At 63.2% G+C, this 26,488-nt stretch overlaps 2 protein-coding genes across 2 annotated transcripts; one reads left to right on the forward strand and one right to left on the reverse strand.

The window, feature by feature from the left end:
• The first annotated feature begins 1,034 nt into the window (after nucleotides 1-1,034).
• On the forward strand, nucleotides 1,035-9,360 carry REXO4 (REX4 homolog, 3'-5' exonuclease). Its single transcript, XM_070430343.1, has 8 exons — nucleotides 1,035-1,340; nucleotides 1,870-2,189; nucleotides 3,249-3,386; nucleotides 3,528-3,721; nucleotides 3,965-4,053; nucleotides 5,187-5,261; nucleotides 5,561-5,635; nucleotides 6,154-9,360. The coding sequence occupies exons 1-8, from the start codon at nucleotides 1,119-1,121 to the stop codon at nucleotides 6,274-6,276; spliced, it is 1,236 nt and encodes a 411-aa protein (XP_070286444.1). The 5' UTR covers nucleotides 1,035-1,118; the 3' UTR covers nucleotides 6,277-9,360.
• STKLD1 (serine/threonine kinase like domain containing 1) lies at nucleotides 6,908-26,338 on the reverse strand. The gene is made up of 19 exons (XM_070430344.1): nucleotides 26,303-26,338; nucleotides 24,109-24,195; nucleotides 21,943-21,987; nucleotides 21,045-21,119; nucleotides 19,937-20,038; nucleotides 17,906-17,976; nucleotides 17,057-17,172; nucleotides 15,276-15,394; nucleotides 14,455-14,618; nucleotides 13,797-13,927; nucleotides 12,744-12,827; nucleotides 10,783-10,899; nucleotides 10,380-10,520; nucleotides 9,511-9,639; nucleotides 8,806-8,934; nucleotides 8,595-8,723; nucleotides 7,863-8,003; nucleotides 7,474-7,553; nucleotides 6,908-7,235 (listed from the first exon to the last, which is right to left on the reverse strand). The coding sequence occupies exons 1-19, from the start codon at nucleotides 26,315-26,317 to the stop codon at nucleotides 7,074-7,076; spliced, it is 2,037 nt and encodes a 678-aa protein (XP_070286445.1). The 5' UTR covers nucleotides 26,318-26,338; the 3' UTR covers nucleotides 6,908-7,073.
• Between the last annotated feature and the right edge of the window lie 150 nt (nucleotides 26,339-26,488).

Here is a 26,488-nt window from a genome sequence, read left to right on the forward strand (position 1 = left end):
CCCCGCCTCTACGTCAAACCTCATTCTATCATCTTCGCTGTAGCTGCCAGCGAGCCCATTCGTCTTGTTGATCTGGTGTCTGTATTTCCCTGATACGGGACCCGCTGGACCCTTTAGGGAAGTGGAGGCTGATCTGTGTTGTTTGTCAGGACACTGTCAGGGCCGGGCAGGGGTGCTAGCCATGGCTGACGGTCGTTAGGAAGTGATGGCCCAGGCCCGTGTGGCCCGCTCTCTCTGGTTTGTGCCTTTGCAGCTGTTGTTAATCCTCACCCAAGACATTTTCCCATTTATTTTTAGAGAGAGTGGGAGGGGAAGAGACAGAGAGAAACTTCGATGGGAAAGACACATCCATTGGTTGCCTCCCACTCGTGCCCTCCGGGCGGGGGGTGGAGCCAGCAACGGGTCGGTGCCTTTAATCTGAATCGAACCCGGGACCTTCAGTTCACGGCCCACGTTCTACCCACAGAGTCAAACCGGCCAGGGCCCTTCCAGCTCTCTAACCACCGGGAAAATGCCCTCGGGAGGGGACTAACAGTGACAACGAGAAATGTCTTTAATTTAAAAACAAATTGATAAATCCACAACATCCTTACGCCACTGCATGTTATCGGCAGGTGGGGCTGCAGCGCCTTTGCAGCCAGGGCCCCGGGAAGCCAGGCTCTGGGACCCCGGGTCCCCCTGCCGCTCCCGCCCGGCCGCCCAGCGCCCCCTGGCGGCCGCCGGCCCCGCGCTCCGCCGGCCCCGCCGCGCGCCACACCGACAGCGGCCCCCGGGTCCCTTCCGGCGCCGCGTGTCTCCTCCCCGTCCCGGGGCTCGTGAGACCCGGGCTTACCCCGCCCCAACCCCACGTCACGGGACCGAGCGCCGCTCGCTGGGGCGGCGAACCCGTGCCCGCGCGGGAAGGAACCCGCCGGCTCCCGGCCGCGCGGAACGCGAGGCGAGAGCGCGGCTTCCCGCCGGCCGCGAGAGCGCGGGACTTCCGGGGGTGGGGACGCACGTGTCGCGAGAACGCGGGCGCTTCCGGATTCGCTCGCCGGTGCGGGGGGCCGGCATCCCCGGGCTGTCCCGGCTCTGAACGTGTGAGCGCATCGCGAGGCGGCCGCGCGCGGAGGGCGGGGATGGTGAAGGCCCCGGGGCTGGCCGCCGCGCGCGCCCCGCACAACCCCGTGGCCGAGCCAGCGCTGGCCAAGCAGCTCCCACGGAAGAAGAAAAAGAAGAAAAGATTCTGGAAAAGCAAAGCGCGAGAAGCAGGCGGGAGACCGGGAGGCGACCCCTCGGCCGCGCTGCGACCGCCGAGGACCCCGGAGGCCTTTTCCCGGAACTGGAAGGCACTGCAGGAGGTAAGGGCGGGCCTGTGCCCGACCCGCAGGAGGGAGACGGGGGCGCCTTGGAGGCAGATTAAAGCTCCGTGAGCAGCTTCATTCGCAGGAAACGCGGCTGCTGGGGGCTGCGAGCTCACAGGCGGGCGAGCAGCAGGACCTGGCGCCGAGGGCCCCCGCGCGCGGGGCTGTGACAGCGATGACAGCTGCCCCGGGCCGAGCTCTCAAGTGCGCACGCGCCGCCCTGGGACCCAGCGTGTCCCTAAGTCCCGCCAACACTGAGGGAGACCCCCGTGATCATCTCCATTTACAGACGAGGAAATGGGCCCCGGTTACCTTACCCAGGGGCCCAGCCGAGTGGGCAGGACCGGGAGTCGGGCTGCACCGTGCCTTTTGGGCATCAGTGGGCAGGCTTAGCAGGTGCTGGTCCAGGCGGTCACTCATACATTCTCCCCTCCCCTCTGCTGTCTTCTACGTGTACACACACACACACGTGGTTTTTCAGCCTCTTGTGTGTGATGTCCAAATTAAAATTGTGTCTTTATTGTAGGTGTTGAAACAGAAGTCACAGGCCCCAGAAAAGCCTCTTGTTCTCTCTCAGCGAGATTCCAAAAAGCAACCCCAAATGACCCGACAGGACAGAAAAGCCAAGAGAGAGGAGGCGGGGACGGAAAAGGCAGGCGGAGAGGCCGCCGTGGGCTCCCTTCCTCCAGCATCACTGCCCAGCAAGGCCCGCGGAGCAGAGCACAGGGAGAAAGCAGCCAAGAGAAGGACAAATGGTGACATTTCTCCAAAAGGAGGGGGTCTCAGACATAAGAAGCGGAAAGCCAAAGAGGTGACGGCAGCCTTGGCCCCAGCCCCGCCCACCGAGTAAGTACTGGCGGCCTCTCCCATGGTGACGGCACTGCCTCCTCTGCCGCCCTGCCTGTCGTGGGCATCGCCAAGGACAAAGTCCTAGCCACTGAGCCTGTCTGCTTGAGGAGGCGGAGCTGGGGCCCACCCAGAATGAGGGCCGGGCCTGCTCATGGCTGCTGTGCCCCGGGACCCAGGGCAGAACTGGGCAGTTAGTGGCTCCAGGGAAGATCCGTGGAATGAATGAGTGTTGAAGCCAGGAAGACCCGAGTTTGAAGCCGGTTCCTGCATCTTGCTCGTTGGGTGGTTTGGGGCAAGGTTTGCTGTCCCCTGGGCCTCCCGGCGGTCATCAGTGTTGTCTGGGCGGGAGGGGGTCTCTGAGACAGGAAGTGCTGGCTGAGCGCCTCATGGTGACTCAACAGATCCTGTGATGGTCACCCACCTGGGGAGCACGAGGGGTCAGTGGCCAGCTGGAGGGGCGTGTTTGTGAGCTGGGCTGTCCGTGTGTCGCTGGGACAGTGGCTGAGGGGTGTGGGGAAGCAGTCTGAGGGCCGGCCTTATGTCATTGTGCGTTGGGCGCGCTGCCTGGAAATAGAGTGGCCGCCATGGGCCCTCCCTGCTGAGGCTGAGGTCAGGTGGGGGAGACACGATAAACTGAAATGATTTCAGTAATTCTGTCAGTTGCTCGTGGGTCAGCAAGAGGTCCCTGGGGAAGTGACACTTAAACGGAGCCTGAGACGTCCCACCAGGCAGGCCCTCACACCCCTGCGCTGCAGGCTGCAGGCCGTCACTCGGGGGATCTGGAGGGTTGACGTTTCTGTTTTCTACTCTGTTTACTTGCGGTTCCTAAATTTCGGGTAATGAGCGTATTTCCTAATTAAACAGAAAAGTGACGAAAGGATAAGTGTCCTGCGATCGGAATAGCAGCAGCAGCTGGGCATTCGGGCCAGCGCGGTGAGGGTGTCTCCGAGACACACAGTCAGCCTGACACACAGTCAGCCTGCCCCTCCATGACACACAGTCAGTCTGACACACAGTCAGCCTGACACACAGTCAGCCCGCCCCTCTGCCTTTTAGACAAGACATCTGGTTCGATGATGTTGACCCGGCGGATATCGAAGCGGCCATGGGCCCAGAGGCAGCCCAGATAGCGAGGAAGCAACGGGGCGAGAGGGAGAGCGGCGTGGCGCTGGTGAAGGAGCAGGCCTTCAGCGGGTATGTGGCTGTGCTTCGGGGCGGGGGAGGTGGCCCTTCAGGGGGAGTGCCCTCCTGGGCCCAGGGTCAGAGCTGGTCATTGGTGGTGCCGATCCCGGGGTCCTGCTGTGTGAGTTAAACTGGAGCCTCTGGTCCCTTCAGCCTGACGAAAGCCTTAGCCATGGACTGCGAGATGGTGGGCGTGGGCCCCACGGGGGAGGAGAGCCTCGCCGCCCGCGTGTCCATTGTGAACCAGTTCGGGAAGTGTGTCTACGACAAGTACATCAAGCCGACCCAGCCGGTGACTGACTACAGGACGGCGGTCAGCGGGGTCCGGCCGGAGCACCTCCAGCGGGGTGGGTCACTCCCAGCCGCGAGCTGAGAGAGGACAGGCGGGGGCGGGCTCACGCTCCTCTCGGTCCGTTCTGGAGCCTTCCGTAGCAAGGGTCCTGAGTCTCACCTCCCCAGGGTGAGTGGCCTTCAGATGGCTCCCCGTGTCCTCGGACCCGGATCTGAACTCAGCCTGTCGGCCCCTGAGGTCTGACCAGACAGCAGCCGGGCTTTACTGTCGCTCAAAATCGCGTCTGGTTCGGTTTCAGGAGAAGCATTTGCAGTTGTTCAGAAGGAAGTGGCCGAGATGCTGCGGGGCCGGATCCTCGTGGGACACTCGCTGCACAACGACTTAAAGGTGCGGGGCCGCGTCCTGCCTGCGTGCGGCCGCATCCTGCCTGCGCGGGGCCGCATCCTGCCTGCGCGGGGCCGCATCCTGCCTGCGCGGGGCCACATCCTGCCTGCGCGGGGCCGCATCCTGCCTGCCCGCATCCTGCCTGCGCGCGGGGGGAGGGGGGGTGCCTTTGGGGCTGTGCCTGTGTTGGGAGCACTCAGGAGCAGCAGCATCAGACACGCTGAGTGCTCCCTGTGTCCCCGGAGCCTCGCAGGCATTTCCATCGTGGAGGTCTCGCTCTGTAGTGAACCCGGACCTAATGCCAGGCCCTGCCCCTGCTCTAGCACCTTCCACGTGGACACAGCCAGGCCGCCGCCTCTGCAGCCTTCACCCGTCGCGGTGAAGAGGGCTCCTGCGAGGTCGGGGCCCCTTCTGTTGGGAAGCAGTCCGGGCGGCCATTGCCTCCACCTCGGCCGCTGGGGCCCCTCTCCTCCTCAGCTGCTGTGGTGGACATAGCGGGCGGCAGGCGAGCTGGGAGGGTCCACTCCTGGTGCCCCAGAGGGTGTGGCCTCAGGCCCCTGCTTCTGGAGGGTCTGTCCCGGTGAGAGCTGTGGGGCGGGCAGAACCGGAGACAGCCCTGCCTAGCTGGGCTGTTCAAACTGTGGTCCATGGAACCCTGGAGTCCTCGGATGTTCAGGGACTGCTCTGTGATGGCCGAAGGCCTCCACTGCCTTTCAGAGTAAACCTTGAACCACTGGAAACTAGCCGGTCCTCTGCCCACTGTTGCAGCGTTCCCACCCAGAGGCCACTTACCCGTTGGCCTGCGCTCCCTCCTGAGGCTGTGCGTGGCCGGCTGTGGCCTGTCCCTGGTCCCACCACGGCTGTCCCTGGTCCTGCTGCCCCAGCAGCACCGGCGCAGATGTAGGAGCGGACGGGCTGCTGGCTGGCGGCCTCGCCTCCCTGCCCGTTTCAGTGTGTCTCTTACTGTGCTTACTGTCGGGCATCTTCAGTCAGCGGGAGAATTTTCTTCCAGTTCAAATTCACTTCAATCCCTGATTTTATTCGTGTGTTTTATGTTGGGATTCCTTGCAAAAAGCCACTTGAAAGAAAGGAGGTACAGCTGCAAACTGAACATGACCGCCCCTCTTTCCTGCCAGGTCCTCTTTCTTGATCATCCAAAGAAGAAGGTTCGGGACACACAGAAATACAAGCCTTTCAAGCGTCAGGTGCAGGTACGGCAGCCCCTGCGTGGCGGTTCTGTTCTGCTGGGTCACACAGTTGTTGCTTCTGGTCCCTGGTGATGATGACAGGTTAAAGGTTTTTGTTTTCCCTTTGGCGGAGGGCCGGTTCTGTCCACCTCCCATCTCTGATGAGCCCAGCAGAGGGCGCCCCTGGGAGGCGCAGGGAGCCGGGGCTGGAGGGCGGAGCTGCAGGTCACACCTCCCCCCACTCCCCGGTGCTTCCAGTGAAGGTCGCTGGTGGTGGCGGTGCCTGCAGGGCCTCTGCCCAGCTCACTGTGCCGTCTCCCCAGAGTGGAAGGCCGTCGCTGAAGCTGCTGGCGGAGAGGATCCTGGGCGTGCGGGTGCAGCAGGCAGAGCACTGCTCGGTGAGTGGCCTGGGGGGCAGACACCACGGGCCTCGGCAACCTTAGGAGGCTGTGGCTCTAAAAAATGACCTGGCACAGTGGGCTCACCAGGGGTGAGATTCTAGACGTTCATATTAACGGAGCACAACCCTAAAAAACTATTGTAATTGGAGAAAATGACCCTCGTTAGGGCTGTGTGGCCCAGGCCAGCCACCCCCTCAGCCCTCTGTGACAGGCCCTGGAACCCGCCGGCCACCGCGCTGTGTCGTCAGCCCTGGGCCTTTTCTGCCCGGCACCAAGCTCAGCGCACACCAGCCTCCGCAGGCATCCCTAGTGTCTGCTGTGGTCCGAGGCTCCTCCCAGGAGCACGGGGGCCCTTGACGCCTCAGCTTCCTCTGGGAGGGGGGCACCGGGTCCCAGGACGCTCCATGCTGGCCTCCACTCACCCGGGGTCTGGCTCAGCTCGGGAATCGGGGTTGGCTGTCATGGGGCCATGCGTGTCACCTGCTGGGATAGTCATGGGTGTCCCTGTCACTTAGATTCAGGATGCCCAAGCAGCAATGAGACTCTACGTCACGGTGAAGAAGGAGTGGGAACGCGCAGTCCAGGACAGGCGCCCCGCTGCGGCCACCACTCCAGACCACGGCAGGGATGACGCGTAGCGGAGCCCACCACCCCCATGGCAGCATTTGCGTCCACAGGCACTTGTGACCAAGTCACAGGACAGTCTCCCCAGGGTGGCGACAAACCGTGGCAGCGAGATGGGGCGCGCATGCTGCTGAGGGCCACCTCTGTCCTCCGATGGGAAAAGCGTTTGTCCTGGGCACAGCCAGCAGGTGGCACTGGGACCCATGTGCAGCCACTCCGCTGCGTTCACCGGGTCCCGGGGCAGGAAGCAGCCAGGTGTTCACGCCTTCCTCCAAGGAGGCCCTTTCCTCCGCCGCAGCGATGGGGAGTCTGCAGCCTCGAGGAGCCCAGACCACGGTCTGCAGCCAGCTCAGCCACGGCCTCGCCGAGGCGTTTTCCGTGGACGACCCGGGACTGGAGCTGGTGGTGGTGTTCCTCCCTCCCCACCCCACTGCCCGCCAAGCTTGACCCCAGGGTCAGCCGCGCTGAGGCCAGGTTGGCTCAGGCTGCCCCGAGTGGTGGGCTGTTAGCACTGAAGTGCCTCCCGGGCCAGAGCCAACATGCTCATCTCGGGCGCTCTGACCAGGGTCTCAGAGCGCAGGGAGCACCGGGTGCCTGAAGCCCAAGCTTGCCTGCGCCGACAGGTACAAAGGACCCAACCCTCTGAGGACGTGATTGGACGCGAGTGAGGCTTTACTTGAGGTGGAGCTGTGGGGGCCTGTGTCGCCCTCGCTCACAACTGTCTGGAAGGGCTGTGGTATCCGGCTGAGGCCCATACAGAGACGCGTCCAGCAGCTGCCCCTTCCCTCCCCCCCGCAAGGAAAAGGCCGGTTCAGCAGGCAGCTCCACGCGGCAGGACAGAAGGCACCGGGCAGGGGGCGGGGACCGAGAGGTGTGGGCTCCCTGGGGCCGCAGCAGACGGTTCCTGGGCAGAGCAGGGCAGCCTGGCCGCCTCCAGCCTCTGCAGCACCTTCTCTGCATAAGAGACCAGCTCCTGGGAGAGGAGACAGTGGGCCCGTCTCAGCTCCACAAGCAGGTGTCTGTGACTTCACTGGCCTTTGAAGAGCTGATGGCTGCCCTCTAAGTTCAGACACGGACCCACAGGCAGCAGGAGGCGCCGAAAGGGCACACGGCGCCAGGCCAGCCCTGCAGGAGCCTCGGTTGGGCTCCTGGACTCAGCCACCTGGCGGGGTGGGGTGAGGCCCGGTTCTCGGGGCCCTGCCCCCACTCACCAGGCTGGAGGTGAAGCGCTCCTTGATCTCCCGGACCAGGGGCTGGATGCCGCTGGACACCAGCTCACACAGGGTGTCCTCTGTGGGCAGGGAGGGTCCTGAGGCCAGGCCTTCTCCCTCCAGAGCCCCTCCCAGCCGAGCCAGCCCACAGCGCCCAGCTCAGGCACTTGTGAGGCGGCCGGCAGGACCTGGCTGGGCCCCAGCCTGCTGAGGCTTGGCATGAACACCCCACCTGGGGCTCAGGAGCCAGCACCAGCCAGCCTGGCGCATGGTGGGCACTTGGGTCACGTGAATGGGGCATGTCAGAGGGGTCCCTCCCTTCCAGGGAGAGCTGGGAGCGGGGTGTCCTTGCCCGCCGGCGTCCGGAGGGGTGGCGCAGGGGTTCTCACGGTAGGAAGCCAGGTGGACCAGCAGCAAGCACACGTTCTCCGCCACCTCCGGGTGGTCCTTGTGCAGCTCGTACGTGTCCCTGATGAGGCTGAGGCCGCTGCCCTTCTCCTCGGCCACCACCACCCGCAGGGCCGCCAGCTCTGGGGGGCGAGGGGAGGCAGGGCGGGTTCATCCCCTGCAGCCCCCGTGTCCTCTGGGAAATGGGGTGAGCACGGGGCCGGGTTGGACCAGTGGCCTCAGCCGCGGGAGGGGACAGCCTCAGCTTCCTGCAGCCAGGACTCCAAGGTCACCGTTTCCCCACTGCAGGTGCAAAGCCTGTAAAACATGCCGGGCTGTTTCCTAGTGGGGAGGACATGGGGTGCTCCACGGCGCCCCGTGTTAGGGGTCAGCCTGTGTGAGCAGTGGCCTGGGGTGCCATGTACACGACTCAGGTCCTGGAACCTGGGGGACAGCCAGAGGGGCCAAGACACTCCTCACCCGACTCGCTCTGGGCCTGCCACTGGATTCTGACAGCCCTGCTTGTGATGGAGCCAAGTCCCTTCCGGCCTCAGCACCCCAGCCGCCCCTCCTGCCCCACGGACCAGCTAGCCTCCCACACAGGCTGCAGGTGGGACCGGGCAGGGGCAGGCCCGGGCCGTGCCTCCGTCGAAGGGAAGATTATGCCATGCCCTTCAGGCCCCCATCACCCAGTGAAGGCCCCGCGCCTTCAGGCCCAGGCCGGCCCTGCTCACCCGACACCTTGACGAGGCTGGCCAGCCCCCGGCAGGCGTTGTTCACCAGCAGGATGCGGTCCTGGCACAGCCGGAGGCTTTGCAGGAACAGCACCACCATCTCCTCCAACAGGTGCTCCGGTATGCAGCCTGCAGGGGGAGCAGGGGCAGGGGCCTCGGCCTCGTCACCTGGGCGCAGGCCACCCCCAGCCCCAGGGGTCCGGGACCTCACCCAGCAAGGACAGCAGCCAGAGGACCGCACAGCCGGCCTCCGCCATCTCCGTGTCCACCGGGTAGGCAGCCAGCAGCTCCGCAACAAGGCCCGGGGCCTTCTCCAGGGTGGCCTTGTCCATGATGTCAGCTGAACAGGACGGAGGATGATGCCGGGCCTTGGGCACAGGCTGCTCCCCGATGCCACCCCCACCAACGAGAAGCTGGGGGAGCCAGGTGCCCTCAGATGGGAAGGTGGCTGGGGTGGGCGTGGGGACTTCCGCACGGGGTGTGAGCAGGGCCCTCCATAGTGAGAAGCCATTTTCCTTGGGCAGAACTACTGCCCAGGTGCTGCTGGGCAAGATGGGGCCTGGATTCCTTTACTGGATTAAAAATGGGGCATGGCTCAGTGGCTGAGCATCGACCTATGAACCAGGTCACAGTTGGGTTCCTGGTCAGGGCACGTGCCCGGGGTTGCGGGCTCCATCCCCAGTAGGGGGCGTGCAGGAGGCAGCCGATCGCTGATTCCCTCATCATGGATGTTCCTCTCCCTCTCCCTCTGAAATCAATAAAGATATATTTGGAAAAATTAAAAAGTGAGGCCAGAGCCCAGCTAACTTCTGACACCACGGAAGTCAGGACGTGGGTCCGCCCCCTTCTCCTTCCCTCTGCTCCTGGCTCAGGAGACCATGGCCAGCTTGCCCGGAAGCGCGAGGAGGCCGCTCACCATCCACCAGCAGCACCCAGAGCAGGCTCAGGCCGGCCATGCAGACCTCCCTGTTCCCGGAGCAGGTGTCCAGGTGCTCCAGGATGTGCGTGAACAGCCCCGCCTTCTGCAGCTCCTCCGAGTCGCACCCTGTTGGGCCAGGAATCCAAGCCATGGAGCCCCTCCTCCAGGAAGCCCTCCCTGAGCTCCACCTCCACCCCCCTGCTGTCCTCAGGCACTGGGGTCCCATGAGCCCCACACTGCTGGGCCCCCGCCGGGCCAATGCATGCCCAGCATGGGCCCCAGGAACGAGGACATGGTCCATCCCTCGGGCCACACGTCCCAGCATCTCCCACCCATTCCTGGGCAGCCCGGCCAGTGAAGCTTCCCTTCCCTTCGAGGACCTAGCCTGGCCCCAGGGCCGCAGAGCAGGCTGGCCCTCAGATGGCACTCTTTCCCCATGGGATGACCTGGCACTCTGCGCCTGGTTCTGATGGATGCCCGGTGCCCGCGCCCAGCACCCTGGTCCCTCCAGCGGGTTATCCAGGATCACTCAGCCCTGCCTCCTGCTGAGTGTCTGGGCGCCCTCAGAACCCAGCTCCTGGAGGAGACACGGCCCGGACCCGGGAGGGGGTGAGAAGCGTGAGGTGTGCGAGGCCCTGGGGGCGGCCTCAGGAGCCCAGGTGCCTGTGAAAGGGGGGTGAGCAAGGCAGAGGGGCAACGAGGCTTGACGTGAAACGGACTTGGGCGTGAAGCCCTGGCCAGTGCCCAGCACATTTGAGGGAACGAGAGAAAGCAAGGGCGAGCGAGGGAAACAAACCAAACGCCGAGCAACGAGCCAGGAGCGGCCGGCACTGCCAGCCCGGCACCTGCCCGGCGGGCACACCCACCCTGGCTGCAGACGATGGTGAGGAGGCTGTAGACCATGACCAGGAGCTGCTGGGCCTCGGGGTGGCTCCGCAGGACGCTCAGCAGGACCGAGATGATGGAGCTGCCCTTCGGCACCGTGGTGGCCGGGTCCTGCGCCAGCGCTGCGGGCGACGGGAGAGCCTGGGTCAGCCCCAGAGCTGGGGGCGGAGGGGCAGCGGCAGGCAGGCGTGACCCCCCTCACTGTGGGTGAAGGCATCGGAGGCCGGCCTTGTTCTCACGCACAGCGGGTCCCCATGAGTGCTAGCGGTGTCGGGGTGAAGGCCGCGAGGGTGGAGGGCCTGCACAGTGGGAAAGGGCCCCCTCCCCCACACCCCCCCACCCACCCCGCGCCCGGAGGAACCGTTCCCACGCGACGAGCCCCACCTTGGCCCAGGGTGCGCAGCAGCAGGGCGCAGGCGCACAGCTGGATGTCCAGGAGTCTCTCGTGGTTCTTCATGATGGTGACCAGCACGGCCACCACCCCCATCGACCACGGCAGACCTGGCAGGGCAGGGGCAAGGTGACGCAGGGCGGGGGGGTACGGACAGGACAGCAGCACCAGGCCGTGCTGGCATCTGCAGGCACCACGCGTGGGCCCATTGCGTCTCCTCGCTGCTGCAGCTCTGAGAGCTCCCTGTGACCACCCTCATGCCCCAGGGAGGCCCTGGGCAGAGCGCTGCTGTGACCAGCCTGCCCGGCTCCGGCCCTGGGGGCCCTGCCCTGAGAGTGGGCACCGGTGGGTCCCCGGCTTTTCTGTGTGGCCCGTGCTGCGCACATGCACGGGAGGGAAGAAAAGCAGTGGCCGGTGGAGAGGCCGGCCCATCCATGCCCCCCCCGCCGACCCCCTGCTGCTCCTCGCCCAGCCTTTCCTCATCGGAAGAGGGTGGTAGCAGCCCCTCCAGCTCAGGCCGTGGGAGAACAGGACTAAATGCCGGCGCCCAAGGATGAGTGGGGAAACACCAAAGGCAGTGCCACGAGCCAGGAGCAGGCCCGGCACTGCCAGCCGGCACCGGCCCGGCCATCTCCACACTTGGCCGAGGCAGGAAAGGCCCTGTGGGAAGGGGCCCGGCAGCCTCCTCCGTCTGTCCGGGAAGGCAAAGTCCCTTCCCAGGACTCTGACTCCTGCCCAGCCTGGCTCGAGGGGGTCGTGGGAGGGAGGGAGGGAAAGGTAAATGGCCAAGATGGGGTGTCTGCTGCCTCATCACGGGCAGGACGGGGCCTCTGTCATCGCCGACTCCCCAGCCATGGGACAGGCCTCTGTGGAGGGAGGGATGGTGGGCAGACGAGCGATGGACGGCGGGTGGATGAATGGACAGATGGATGAACAGATGGATAGATAGGTGGGTGGATGGATGAACAGATGGACAGATAGTTGGTGGATGGGTGGACATAAATGAACAGGTGATGGATAGGTAGATGGAGGATGATGGATAGATTGTTGGGTGGGTGGGTGGATGGATAAGTAAGTGAATAATTTTCAAACTGGTGTGTTGAGTTGACAGACTTTATGAAACCGTGTTTGGGCAAAATTTTAAAACTTAATGCTAACGGATGGAGAGTGCTGGGGCGAGGGGCTCCCATGCACTCTGGGCAGGCGGGTGCGTCTATGAAAACACGAAGTCTTCACGCCCCGGGCACCCAGGAATCTATCCCCTGCGGTGCTGTCTAACCCTGCACAGCAGCCACGCCGCCCACAGACGGCGGGAGAACGGCCGACTTCTGCAGCACCATTACCGCTGGTAATGCCCTGGAGCCCAGCCCCCCCCCCCCCGCCCCCCTCGGTAAAAGTGGCCGCACAAAGGAATGGCAGCCTGCCTGACCCCGCAGGTCAGAGAGACGTGGGCCCGCCCTGCCATGTGGCTGGTGGTTGCAGCGTCATCCCATACCCAAGGTTGTGGGTTCAATCCCTTGTTGGGGCGCATGCAGGAAGCAACCGATGATGTTTCTCTCTCTCATCGATGTTTCTCTCTCTCTCTCTCTCTCAAATCAATAATAAAGGCTGGCTGGTGTGGCCAGTGGTTGGGCATCGACCTATGAACCAGGAGGTCACAGTTCGATTCCCGGTCAAGGCACATGCCGGGGTTGCGGGCTTGACCCCCAGTAGGGGGTGTGCAGGAGGCAGCCGATTGATGATTCCTTCATCTCTTCCTCTCTGAAATCAATAAAAATACATATATTTTTAAAAGTTTAATTAAAATGAAACTTGTATGTTGAGTGGATAGACCCTTATGGGAATAGAGCCCAGCCTCAGGTGGAAGGGACCTTGCTGGAGAGCTTGGGGGAGGGGCCAACCCCTCCCCTGCCCCCCGCCCAGGAGCTGGGGAGGGGAGCAGAGGGGGCTCTACCTAGCTGGTCGTCAGACATTCTCAGCAGCCTGTCCATGACCTTGAGCTGGACCTCCGACCGGCGGGGGAAGTTCTGCATGACCTCTGCAGGACAGGAGCGCGTGAGGTGCCTGCCTGCGCACCCGCCCGCCGGCCAGCTCAGGGCCGGCTGCGGCCACCACCTCGCAGGTGCTCTCGTCCCCCAGCACGCCGCTCTCTGCTCCTTCTACTGCTCCTGGGCAAGGGCCGGGCCGCCGTCCTCTCTGCCTTTGATTCATCACAAGCAACCCCGCCCCAGAAGCGCTGCAGGCTCCCGGAAGGCCTGTCCTACAGCTGATGCGGCCGTCCACCCGCCTGCCTGGGCACCGCGGGGGCACCTCGAAGCGGCCCTGCCTCACAGGAGGGGACGGAGGCTCCGGGCCCCTCGGCTAGTGGGTGATGGGTTTCACTGGGCTGTTGTTGCCTCCAAAGCCCGGGACCATGAGACGTGGGGACAGAGAATAGTGCCTCGGGCACCTTCCACCTCTCACCCTCCGCGCCGTCCCCAGAAATGGGGCAGACGTGGGGGTCCCTCGTCACAGGCAGAGCCACGCAGAGGACCGAGGGCTGGAGGGGCTACCCTGGAACGTGAGTGACCTCCAGATCTCGGGCGGAGCTCTCGGGGGGCCAGTCACTGGCTCGGAGCCCCGTGGCGCCCCGCCCGGCCCGGGCACCGGCAGAGCAGCACAGGCTGCGCCCTGAAGTGTCAAGTTGCAGACAGAGCCCGCACTTTGTCCCTGCAGGGACTCACCTGCGGGCCAGGGGCCTGGGCACACAGCCACCACGCAGGACACTGCTGAGCTGGGGGGACATGGGGTGGGGGCGGGGAGGTGAGCGCTCTGTGGGCAATGGCTGCTGGGAGGGTCTGTGCGCGGGCAGGACCCCAGCAAAGCACGCCTGCCGTGGTGGAGGGGCTGCCCGGAGGCCTTCCCCCCGACTGGCCACGTGGGGGTGGGGGGAGCAGTCTGGGGCTGGGTTGTGGGGCTGAGACACAGGGGTCCCCTGGTGCCCGCCCCGCCTGGGTCCCCTCGTCACCTAGAAGGCGGGCCACGTGGCCTTCCGAGATGATGGCGGTGATGAACTCGGGCACGTCCCGCTGGTGTATCAACAGGGAGACACTGGTTGGCCTGAAATCGCTTCTCATCAGGGTGAGCTGGACCACCTCCCTGGAGAGGGACAGCGCGAACTTACCGCGCGGCTCTCCCTGTGACGGACGGACGGACGGATGGGCTCCGGGCGGACGCTGGCCCACCTTCCCGTTCGCACTCTCCCTGGGTCACAGGGTGTCCAGCTCGCCCAGCAGCCCCGCCTCCGGGAGGGACACGGGCTCACGCCAGGCAGAGGGAGGGGCTGAGCCCTGGCACTTCGCCTGCCCTGCGTGGGCCCCTCCTCCACAAACACAGACCAAAACACCAGAGTTTGCTCCCGTGGCCGTAAAAAGGCGGACATAACCCAGGCTGGGTCCATCGTCACAGGTTCGCTTTTTCCTTCTGGTTTTAAAATAAACTAGAGTCAGCGCCGTTCCTGGTCCTGGGGTCGTCTCCCGCTCAAGGACCAGCGTGAAGACCGCTGTTGGGGGACCAAGGGTCGCAGGGGAGGCCGGGCGTGGCCTTTAGACCCCAGTGACTCGTAGATAACAGATGGGACATGGAGAGAGAAACGGACACCTCAGTGCAGCCCCCGACCTGCGCACCTGACTGTTATTCGCTTCGAGGGGTCGATCTGCAGCATCTGGGGCAAAACGGAGCTGCAGGTCTTGGCGTGGGGGACCCGCCTCTCCTCCAGGGTCCTGAGGACGCTGCCCAGCTTGTTGGGGAGGCTCCGGATGGACTTGCGCAGCAGCATGGCCTCTGTGGCCTAGGAGACGGGACACTGCGTCTCACGTTTCAGAACCAAATGAAAGTGGCCGGGACCAGGGGGAGCGCCCGGGAAGCGGGGAAGCCGCGGCCGCCACCTCCAGGACCACCCAGAGACCACCTGAGCCCGAGACCTTCTAGAAGGTGCGGAGGTTCAGAGCAGCCAGCTCTCACTGGGCAGAGGGAGGGGGTACCCTCCTCCTGCCCACAGGCCGTGTCCCTGGTGCAGGGCCTCGAGCTGCGCTGCGCTGCCCCCTGGGGTGCGCCTGTGGGTGACCAGCAGCCCGTGCTCAGGCCCCAGAGGTCCAGGCCACCGCTTGCAGCTCCCGGGCCCCTTACCTGGAACAGGGCCAGAGCGCAGCCCACCGCCCACGTGGCCGCCCCATGCCTGTGCCCCTGAAGCCGGTTTTCGCCCCGTAAAGGACGGACAGTGAGAACACCTGGGGGCCGCGGTGGGCGCAGACTCCGTGGATTTGAACATCACCATCCGGGTCATCGCTGCCCTGGGCCAGGGGCGAGTGCAGGGGGGGCCCGGCAGCTGGGGCCGGAGGAGGCCGAGGAGGAGTGCGGCCCTGGGGGGAGGCGCGCCGGGCCGCTCCACCCGCCTGCCGCGGGGCATGGGGTTGTGGTGGCCGGGAGGGCGCTGGAGGCGGCTCACCTCCATGAAGGAGCAGCTGACCATGTCGAGAATGATGCAGCCCAAGGACCAGATGTCGGCTTTCGGGCTGAAGGAGAAGCCGAGGGCCTCGGGGGCCATCCAGGACTTCTGGAAGGGGTCTGCGGGCGGGAGGGGTGCGTGAGCCTGTGCGCGCTGGGGAAGCAGCACCCTGACGCACAAGCCCATCAGCCCCTGCTCTGAGGCGGACGGCTATCCGTCGGGGCCTGCCCTCCAGGCAGGTGCTCACAGGCTGGCCCTCCAGGCAGGTGCCCACAGGCTGGCCCACGTTGGTCCGGAGAAGGTTGAAATCTGCACCCTCTTTAAACATCTCGTCCCTTTAAACATCAGGACCTGGAGGCACAGTTCCCGTTGTCCCCCTTGTTTCTACACCTGAACCCCCGACAAGGAGCCAACTAAGTAGGGTCCTCGGGCCAGCTGTCAGGTCCCGCGAGGCCTCAGCCAGTCCCTCCCTCTCTGGACCTCCATCCCCCAGCCAAACAGCAGAGGGTGGACTCCAAGGACCCTGCCGTCTACCTCCAGGAGATCCACCCACCCATCTGTTCATCCACCCACCCATCCATTCACCTGTCCATCTACCCACCCACCCATCCATTCATCCATCCACCCATCCATTCACCTGTCCATCTACCCACCCACCCATCCATTCACCTGTCCGTTCTATCCACCCACCCATCCATTCATCCATCTACCCATCCATTCACCTGTCCATCTGTCCGCCCATCCATCCATCCATCCATCCATCCAGTCATCTATTCACCTGTCCATCTACCCACCCACCCATCCATTCATCCACCCACCCATCCATTCACCTGTCCATCTACCCACCCATCCACCCACCCATCTGTTCATCCACCCACCCATCCATTCACCTGTCCATCTACCCACCCACCCATCCATTCATCCACCCACCCATCCATTCACCTGTCCATCTACCCATCTATTCACCTATCCATCTACCCACCCACCCATCCATCCATCCATCCACCCATCTATTCATCTGTTCACCTGTCCATCCATCTATCCATCCACCCATCCATTCATCTGTTCACCTGTCCATCTATCTACCTGTCTATCTATCCACCTATCCATTCTCCTATCCATCTATCCACCTGTTTTTTTCATCCATCCACCAACCCGTCCATTCACCCACCTGTCTACTACCCACCTATCTACCCATCCATCAATTCACTGGTCCATCCATCCATCCCCTGTGCACCAAGGGCAGGAGGCTAGTGCAGCAGTACCGGACCCCCCAGAACTCTGGAGTTCTCCCCTGTGGTGTTCCCTCCGGCCCTGACAGCTTTTAGAGGCTGGGAGCCCGGTCCCTTGCCCCGTTGTCTTCTCAAAGGAGAGCTCATGTTGCCTACCTCCCCATCTCTCCTACCTCCTGGGTTCCATTAGGACTTAGTAAAGTGATCCATCACTAGCCAGTGCCTGGCCCGCACCAGGCTTCCGCCTCTACCTGTCAGTTCCCTTTCTTCTCCCTCCATGAAGCTTAACACTTTCTGGGTGTCTCTGGGGCCCTGCATGCCTCCCCCCTGGAGGAAGCCTGCTCAGCTACAATCCAGGCAGGGCTCTTCAGTCTCCTTAGCCTAGGAGGGGTCTGTGGGGACCTCCTGAGCAAGGACAGGTTTGATGTGGCCTTGTTCCAGCACCCAGAGTGGCCACCGCCCTCTGGACTCTGGGAGCAACGGGCTTCCCGTGAACGGCCCCTCCCCCACTGCTCCGGCCACCTTGGTCCCTGCAGGGGACCCGGCCACCTTCCTCTGCCCGGATGTTCCACTTGGCTTTGTGGGTCATCAGCGCGTTGCAGCTCAGGTCCTGCAGTTTGCAGTGGTTGGTGCCCACCAGGGCGATGTTGGAGGGCTTGAGGTTCCTGAAACCAAGGGGCACACCTTTGTACCCGCCCGTGGGGCCCGTGTGCACCCTGAACCTTACTTCCTGCCCCGCCCAGGTCTGCAGAGCAGCCCACACCCCTCTCTTCAATAAATGCCCCCTTGGCAGCCCACTCTTTAAATACTGTCTCTGTAAACAGAAAATACAACCGGTTGTTTTGAATTGGAAAAAACAAAAACACACAAAAAAACAAGCCAACCACAGGTAGGACACCACCCGATCCTGCGGCTCCGTCCACGTCTGAGCGATGCCTCCGCTTGGGGTAGTTTCCCACGCTGAGCCGTGAGCACGCCCTTCGCACACGCAGCCCCCGCGCCGTCCCTCTCCTCTGTCCCTCTCCTCCTCGACATACGATCGGCCGGAAGCCATTCCCCGCCCCTCCGACCCCGGCCCCTCCGACCGCGGATTCCAGAGCCTGGACCGTGGATTCGGAGCCCGAGCCGCCTGGCCAGAGGCCATGGCAGGTTAATCTCCGTCCCGGGCGTGCTGTTATCTGCTTGCTTTCCTTGTACTTTAGAACCGACCCGCCAAGTCAGCGCGCTGCGCGAAGCTGCGTGACGAGGGTGAATCAGCGCGGGTGTGGGGGCAGCTCCCGCCTGGGAGGCAGAGCTGTGGCCACGGCCGCACCCCGCGCCCGGGATTCCGTGCCCGGGCACTGACTCCGAGGGACGAGGGGCGCGGGGCCGTGTCTCCTGAGCCCCCGCCCCGGTCACCTGTGGATGATGTCCCGCTGGTGCAGGTACTCCAGGGCGTCCAGCACCTGGCTCAGCATGTACTGCAGCCACTGGGGAGAGAGTGAGAAGGCGGGACTGGAGGGGCCCAGCTCCCCCGCGGGGCCCCTGCAGCTGTTGGGGGGTCGGTGACGGCTCAGAGCGGCCCGCAGGACCGCGGCACCCTGTCTCTCGTGTCCTGAGACAGGGCTGAAGCTGGCCAAGCCCAGAGCCCGTGCAAGAGGCTCCGCCTCAGGCTCCCGAGACCATAAAACCACGCCAGCCAGGGCGACGCCCTAGTGCCCGGACCCCGCACTCCTGTCTCCACGGAGACCCTGTGCCTGGGCTCCGGCCCCGCACCCACCCCTGTGGGCGACAGAGAGGGCGAAGTCTTCAGTGCCTGTGTGTTTAGAAAGAAAAGAGCCCTGACAGAGAATGTTCTGGAAGCATTTTGTGTCAGAAACAAGATCCAGCTAGTTGCCAGGGCAGTGGCTTTCAAACCGTGTTCCTAGAAGCCTGGGTCCCCCCGGGGTGTCAGAGAGAGGCTGAGCGGGACCGGGCTTCCTCTCAGGCCCCTCCACCCTCCCGCCTTGTCCCCCAGTTAGAGTGGATCGCTTTCCTTACTGGGTTTCTGAGGACATTGTGCTTCGCAGGGTCCCACCTCTCAGAAAGTCTGAGACCCTCGGAGCCGCCCTCTGAGGCCGTGGTGGGGAGGGGGGACGGGGAGGGGCACGCCCCTCGGAGCCCGCGGCAAGAGACGTTGGGGAGGCCCACCGAACAGAGGGGTGCTCAGAGCCAAAGGAGGCACGGCCACCTGGGGGACCAGCCCAGGGGACAGCACGCCGGCCCTGGGGCGGGAGAGGCGCGTCCATCCACGGCACCAAGGCGCCCGCCGTCAGGGCAGCTGAGGCCAGCGACCGCCTGCCAGTCAGGGACGCTGTTCATTGCTGTCGGTGACAGAGCCGGCGAGTCGGGCGGGAGGAGCCTGGGAGCCTGGAAGGGACTCAGGGACTAGCCGCGCCCACACCTGCACGGACACAGCAGGTTCCCGTGGCCCGAGAGCTCACCGCGGGTACCCAGCACCATGGAACGCAAGTGTCACTTTCCACAGCCAGCGCAGGGGCCGGGCGCCGACCTACGAACCAGGAGGTCACGGTTTGAGTCCCGGTCAGGGCGCGTGCCAGGTTGCAGGCTGGACCCCCAGTGTGGGGCGTGCAGGAGGCAGCCGATCCATGATTCTCTCTCATCACTGATGTTTCTCTCTCTCTCTCCCTCTCCCTTCCTCTCTGACATCGATAAAAATAATAAATAAATACATAAATAAATATTTTTTAAGAAAAGAAATAAAGGAAAAAGGGCCGGCACAGGCAGTGGAGCTCCTGCTCGCGGTGACGGGACGTGAGCTGAGGCCGTGCCCACCTGCTCCCACCCCCACGGCTCCACACCCGGGGCTCCGCCAGGAAGCACGAACGTCTAGGTTCCCGAAAAAGCACCCGCCACGCCCACGGCCGCTGTCATCAGAGTCCCGAGCTTGAAACAGGCCAACCGCTCCCCGCACTGGGCCAGACGCGGGCTCGGGGTGGCCACCCCACGCAGCGGCGCCGCCACGGGGAGGGGCGGGTTCCAGACGCACCCACAGCGCGGCTGCAGCTCAGAGGCACCGGGATGAGCGTGAGAAACCAGACACCGAACAGGACACGCTGCCTGCGCCCATGTGCGGGGACCGCCAGGCCGGGCACAAGGTGGGCCAGGGCTCCTGACCGACCGGGACCTTCTGGAGTTCCCGGCGTGACCTGCGCCTGAGCTGGGCGGCCGTGTGCCCCTGTGCACACACCCAGCTGAGCGCCGACCTGTGCACCTGGCAGCGGGCACCCACCTCCACGCGTCGACGTAAGAACAGGGACGGCCCACACAAAACGTAAAATAAAAGGGACCGCCCGACCCCAGCGGCCCTGCCTCCCCTGTGCCCGCAACCGTGGGGCTGCGACGTCACGAGGGCCGGGGGCCCCAGGCTGGCGTCCCAGTCTGTCCTACCTCCGAGTCAATGATGGCCCTTTTCTCCCTCGCCTTCTCAATGACCTTCTGGAAGCTTCCCTTGCTGTAGTCCATCACCAGGCAGAGGAACAATGAGGAGGTCTGCGGGGACACGAGGTCCCTTAGGCAGGTGCCGCAGCTCTGACCCAGAAGCCCAGGCAAGCCGGGCGCCCTGCACGGGGCACCATCGCAGGGACTATGGGGGTACCGCCTCTGGGGGCAGGGAGGTGGCCCCATGAGCAGCTCCAGCTGCACCTCCAGCCCCACCCCCATCTCGGCTCCCTCTACGCTTGGACTTTTATGAAGGCCGCCTGGGCCTCCTGCCACCGCACACGCGGATGCTGGGCCGGGGACGTCACCCCGTCACAGGCTCGGCTCACACCCACCTCCTCCTCCACGGAGCCGCCCCTGAGGGCCCTCAGCATCGGGCTTTGGGGGGACCCTTCTTTCCCTCCCGCAGTGAACAGTCCTCTGGCTTTTCCGTGTCTCCTTAAGTGCGTTAGGGGTGCTCAGAAAATATTTTGGGGTGATGACCTCTCCCCAGATTTTCCTCGGGGCCCAGTTTGAGGGGGACCCTCCACTCCTGCTCAAACCCTTGGCTGTCAGCCTCAGATGGGGACACTCAGTGGAGATGTGACTAGGGTGATTCGGTGAGGGGCCTGGCAGCCAGTCACAGCCGACAGGGTGAGGCGCAGGCTCGGGGCTGCCAGACCGACTGGCGTCCGCTCAGCTGCTCTCAGCCTCTGAGCCCGGGAAGTGCGGACAGCACCGCCCTGCAGACCTCCTCGGGCCGAGGGTCACTGTGCAGCCTGGCGCCGCACAAGGGGGAGCAGGGACTGGCTCCTGGCACCTCAGGGTGCAGGCTCTGAGCCTGGGGCTGCAGGACGAGCTCAGCACCGGCCTCGCCTCCCAGCAGGGCGACAGCCTAGGCAGGACACTGGGAGGCACTTGTTTCAGCCTCTGTTTCTTCTGTGAGCAGAGCTGACCCCTCCCCCGCGGATGCCAGCGACCCCCCAGGGTGGCCCCGTAAGTGCTGAGTCAGGGTTGCCGCATTTAGAGTCCCTGCCAGTGACACCCCGGGGGTCGCCGCTCCTGCCCGCTGACCCACCTGGCCGTTCCAGATGATGAACATCTCGTGGTAGATGGAGATGTGGGCGTGCCGGAGCTTCAGCAGCGGCATCAGCTGCGGCCGAGAACAGGGCGGGGGGACAGTCAGGAGCCCTGGTTCTCGGTGAGTGCTTCCCAGTCCCATATCCCAGCAAACACGCAAGCTCCCAGCTCCGAGCAGGGCGGGGCACCAGGAGAGCGTGCAGCTGGCTGGTGGTGGGAGCCACACGGTCCGGTGTGGGTCCCGGCTCCAGCACAGGCATGCAGGCTGTGCTGTGTGATGGAGGTGCAGTGCCTCAACCTCTCTGAGCCTCCTGGCCTCGCCTGAAAATGGCGGTAACAGTGGCATCTGCCTCCCGGGGTATCATGAGGGCCGAGTGACCCGGTGCAGGCACAGTGCCTGATGTGGAGGACAGAGCACAGGCAGGGGTGGCTGGAGAAGGCGGTGAGGCCCAGGGAGGGGTCACGGATGTGCCCACACCGCCTCGCCTCCTGGTCCCATGCCCCCGTCCCCAGCTGGCAGTGCTCTGAGAAGGAAGACAACCAGGCGGCAGACGTGGCTACCTCGGCGACTGAGCACCAGGAGGACACGGCTGGCGTGGAAGGTTGGGTGTGAAAGCAGGTCGCCCAGGGGGGCGCGGAAGGGGAGGGAACGTGAAAAGCTGCGAGGGTGTGGGGGCTTCCGGCGGCTTTGCCTGTCAGAATGGGGCCTGGACCCGTCCCTGCCCATCTTGTCTGCACCTGGATTTAAAAACGCCATGGGGGTGGGGGGTGGGGCCTCTGGCTTCACAGCACGAGGCAAAAACTGGCCTGATCCTCCCGCCCCACCCAGGGCCGCACAGGAGGCACAGAACAGGGTGTGCACCACGTCCTCCAGGGGGAGCCACCCAGAGAGTTACCTCATCCAGGGCCTCGTTGGCATGATGATCGTCAATGCATTCCACCTGCAGAGGCACAAGAGGACTAGCTCAGTAAACGTGTGGTAAGCCATCACCATCATCATCACCATGAACACCGCCACATCACCATCAACACCGCCACATCACCATCAACACCACCACCACCATCACCACCACCATGAACACTGCCACCATCACCATCAACACCATCATCATCATCATCACCACCACCACCACCACCTCCACCATCATCACCATGAACACTGCCACCATCACCATCACCACCATCTTCATCATCATCACCATAATCACCACCATCATCACCATCATCACCACCACCACCACCGCCGCCGCCACCATCACCATGAACAGGCCACCATTACCATCACCACCACCATCATCATCATCATCACCATAATCACCACCATCACCACCATCATCACCACCACCACCACCGCCGCCGCTGCCACCATCACCATGAACACTGCCACCATCACCATCACCATCATCACCACCACCACCACCACCACCTCCACCATCACCACCATGAACACTGCCACCATCACCATCACCATCACCACCATCACCACCATCATCATTATCACCACCACCACCGCCTGCCTGTCTCCCTCCTGTTCCAGGGCTGTGCATAGGTTAGCTCGGCCACACAGGCTGAAAGCCTTAAAAATGTCACATCTTTTGTCCTAGAAATGCCACCCCTAGGCATTTATCCCAAGGGAATCACGGACCCTCCAAAAACGGAACCATAAGGTGTTTATCAGAGCTGATTAAACGGAGCGCACAGCTAAGTGCTTGTGGCAAATGAGGGGAGCGGCGGGTCAGCCACAGCGCAGCTCCGGGGTGGCGGCGGGCGGTGCAGGCAGGTGGAGGGCTGAGAGCAGGAGGCTGTGCCGGGCAGGAATGCCAACACCGCCTTGTGCAGAGGGTGTTGCTGCTCAGAAAGAGGCCGGCAGTTCACAGCCCTCCCGGCACCCAGCCCTCTGTTGTGGTGAATCCTCGCCCGCCCGCGGAGAGATTTTTCCATTGAGTTTTAGAAAGGGTGGGAGGGAGGGGCAGACAGAGAGAAACATCGATGTGAGAGACACACATTGATTGGTTGCCTCCCGCACGTGCTCCACCTGCTGGGACTGAGCCTGCAATTGAGGTACATGCCCTTGACCAGAACTGAACCCACGACCCTTCAGCCCATGGTCCGACATTCTAACCACTGAGCAAAATGGGCTAGGGCCCTTTTTTTGTTTGTTTGTTTTTTCAGAAAGACTGACTTTTTTAAAAAGCTCCTTGATTGCCCAGAAGGCAGGTCGTCCTGCCCATTGGCCTGTGAGACAATGCAGCTGCCTCCAGCGATGGAGCAGGAAGTGGGCGAGGACTACAAACCCGGCTGCTCGGGTAGCCGCGGGCCGCTGTGCTGCCCACAGGCGGGAGGCCTGGCAGAGCAGAGGGCTCTCCACCCGTAGGGGCAGCCCCGATCCCAGGGTATCCCGGCCGGCCGTCACCCAGGACCACCAGGGGGTGCCAGCTCTCTCCCCTGGACCCTGGTTCATTTGGACGATGCGGCCTGGACACCCACAGGGCTGCCCCCTCGGGTCTGCATCCACCCTGCCATGCCATCCTGGGGAACAGGCGGAGGAAGGGCCTGGTGCCCTGCCCTCAGCCCTGTGTGAGCCTGGGCAAGTCCCTGCCCCCCACCTGGCTCCCTGTTGGTGAAACTGGTGGCCCCCAGTGTGTGCGCCTGCCGTGGGCCCGCCATGGAGCTGCTGGGCGCTATGTGAGCAGGCTGGCCTACAGCCTCCCGGAGCCCCCCTCCTGGGCTGTGCAGGGCAGTCCTGGCTCCTGCTTTGCTGAGTCGGCGGGAGATTAAATGAGATGATGCCTCACTGAGTAAGTGGTAGGTAAGGTTGTGGTTGTTGTCGGAGTAAAAATGACATTTCTTCTCCATCAAGGTGAGAGTCACAGATGTGGGGAAGCTCGAGGCGCCTGGGCCACCCCACATCCGTCTACCCCTGGCCGGATCTGCCACGAGACTGCAGGCAGAGAGGAGTCCAGCTGTGGCATCAGGAAGCTTTCTCTAACATGGGGATGATGAGCGGATGTTTGCCACCCCCCCGCCCCCCCCCCCACCTTGCCAGGGGCGTGGCCTCTTACCTGCTTTATCACGAACTTGACTTTGGTTTCTTTCTCCCTCACCACCAGGTTCACCCCCAAGGCCCCAGGATTCAGCTCATCCAAAACCTACCAGCGAAAAGGAGAGGCGCTTTCAGGAAACGCACACAGCTTTCCACTTCCCACAGTGCGCCCAGCTCCCGAGGCCTCCGCCTCCCAGCCGCCCTCCAGGCACAGCAAGCAGCTCTGCCCGCCCGCCTGCTCTGCAGAATCAGGAACCCAAGCCCATCTCCCCGTCTCTTTGGGGCTGATTCTGGAGCTCGTTCCACCACCCCGGGCCTCTTCTCCAACTTGCAGCGAGGATCAGCGGGCACCCAGGAGCCAGCACGGGGACTGTTCACTCTCTCTAGGCCCCTGTGACCCCCACTTCCAGCACCCGCCTCCAAACTGGGCATCCAAACAGTAAAGCGATTGGTGCCGTCGTGGTCACAGCCGTGCCTGCGCCTGGCACTGTGCTGAGTACTTTACCTGTGGTCACCACCATTTCCATCTCCACGTTCACACGGGAGGAAACTGAGGCACAGGGAGCGAGGGCCTTGCCGGAGGCCACAGCACTAACGGGGGGCGGGGGGGGGGGGTGGCTGGTTTAGACTGGAACTCCAGGGTCTGACCCCAGAGCCTGTGCATTGAGCCAGACCTCAGAGCGATGGCCGGGTGAGGCTGTCCCATGGACTCACATCTGTCAGAGGATGGAGGAAGGGGGGCAGGATGCAGAGGAGAGAGGTGGGGGATGGAACCCCGGGTCCAGGGACTTTTGGGTCCGGAAAAGTTGTGGGATTCTGTGACCCAGCCCCGTGCGTGGTCTGAATGCCGCGCAGGGCACAACAGGGACGGTGTCCTGAGCAGTTCGTGCTGCTGCAGGGACGCACGTGCCGAGGTCCTCTTAGGCGGCAAACTACGTGGTAAGACGCACCCGTGTCTCAGATCAAGGCGGTATTTTAATTTCCGCCTGAAACACTTTGCTTTTTAAAGTCTCCGGCCCCAGAAACTCCTCTGCTTCACCACTGGCTGACTGCCTGTGGTCCTCGCCACCCTCCCCACCCAGTGAGAAAAATCTAACTTACAAATGATTGTCAGGTTAATGACATTTTTACCAAGACCAGACCTGACGTTTTCGTAAAGTTGACATACCATGCGGAGCATTTAAACCAGTGGTTCTCAACCTCGGCTGCACATTAGAATCACCTGGGAATCTTTTTAAAATCCTGATTTCTGGGCCTCATCCTCCAGAAATTCTGTTTCTTTGTTATGGGTTGGGGCCACAACATTAGTAACAAAGAAACAATTTCCGGAGGATGAGGCCCAGAAATCAGGATTTTAAAAAGATTCCCAGGTGATTCTAATGTGCAGCCGAGGTTGAGAACCACTGATTTAAACACTCATTCGCCTGCATCCCGCAGCTCCCCCTTTGTGAGTTTTCCAGATGCTACACATTTGCTCCGGCCCCGGAGAAGGCCCCAGTCCCCTACTGATGGGGTTTTAGGGGTTCTAGGGGTTTGGGGGCTCCTGACCACGAACTCTGGTTGGAGGGAGTCCTGTCTGCATGGGCCTGAGCGTGGACCCCGGCAGGGGTGAGAAGGCTGGCGTTTCTTCCACTCGGAACGTGCACACAGACACGGCTGCAGTCCTTAGTTCCAGCCTTCATTTTAGACGGCGGTAAACCGAGGCCCAGAGGCAAAGGGCACGCACCCGGAGGTCACCTTTGGAGGCCCCCTGTGACAGTGGTTCTCAACCTGTGGGTCGCGACCCCTTTCGGGGGTCGAACGACCCTTTCACAGGGGTCGCCTAAGACCATCGGAAAATGGAAAATACATATATAATTACATATTGTTTTTGTGATTCATCACTATGCTTTAATTATGTTCAATTTGTAACAATGAAAATCCATCCTGCATATCAGATATTTACATGACGATTCAAAACAGTAGCAAAATTACCGTTATGAAGTAGCAACGAAAATAATTTTATGGTTGGGGGTCACCACAACATGAGGAACTGTATTAAAGGGTCGCGGCATTAGGAAGGTTGAGAACCACTGAGCTAGAGGCAGACACTGCCTCCCGGGGTGTGACGGTTACACCAGTAGGGGTCGGGGGTGGTGGTCCAGGTCCAGGGCTTGTCCCACACCGTGGGCCCCTCGTCGCCCCAGCCTCCCCGCCAGGGGACAACTCGGCACCTTGTAATTTTCCATAACGACTCCTGTCCGCCTCCTCCCTCCGTTGGGCGCTGGGGGTGCACCCCTAGCCTGCGCCGGAGGGCAGACCCTCGACTGAGCATGCTCAGTCGGGACCGCGTCTTGGTGAGCACCCCAGCCCCCACCCTGGGAACGACCCTCAGCCCCGTGTGTCTGCTTGACCACGTG

This window comes from Myotis yumanensis, unplaced genomic scaffold, assembly GCF_028538775.1.
Source record: "Myotis yumanensis isolate MYYU_CA2020_CCGP unplaced genomic scaffold, mMyoYum1.0.hap1 SCAF_12, whole genome shotgun sequence".
Taxonomy (NCBI): domain Eukaryota; kingdom Metazoa; phylum Chordata; class Mammalia; order Chiroptera; family Vespertilionidae; genus Myotis; species Myotis yumanensis.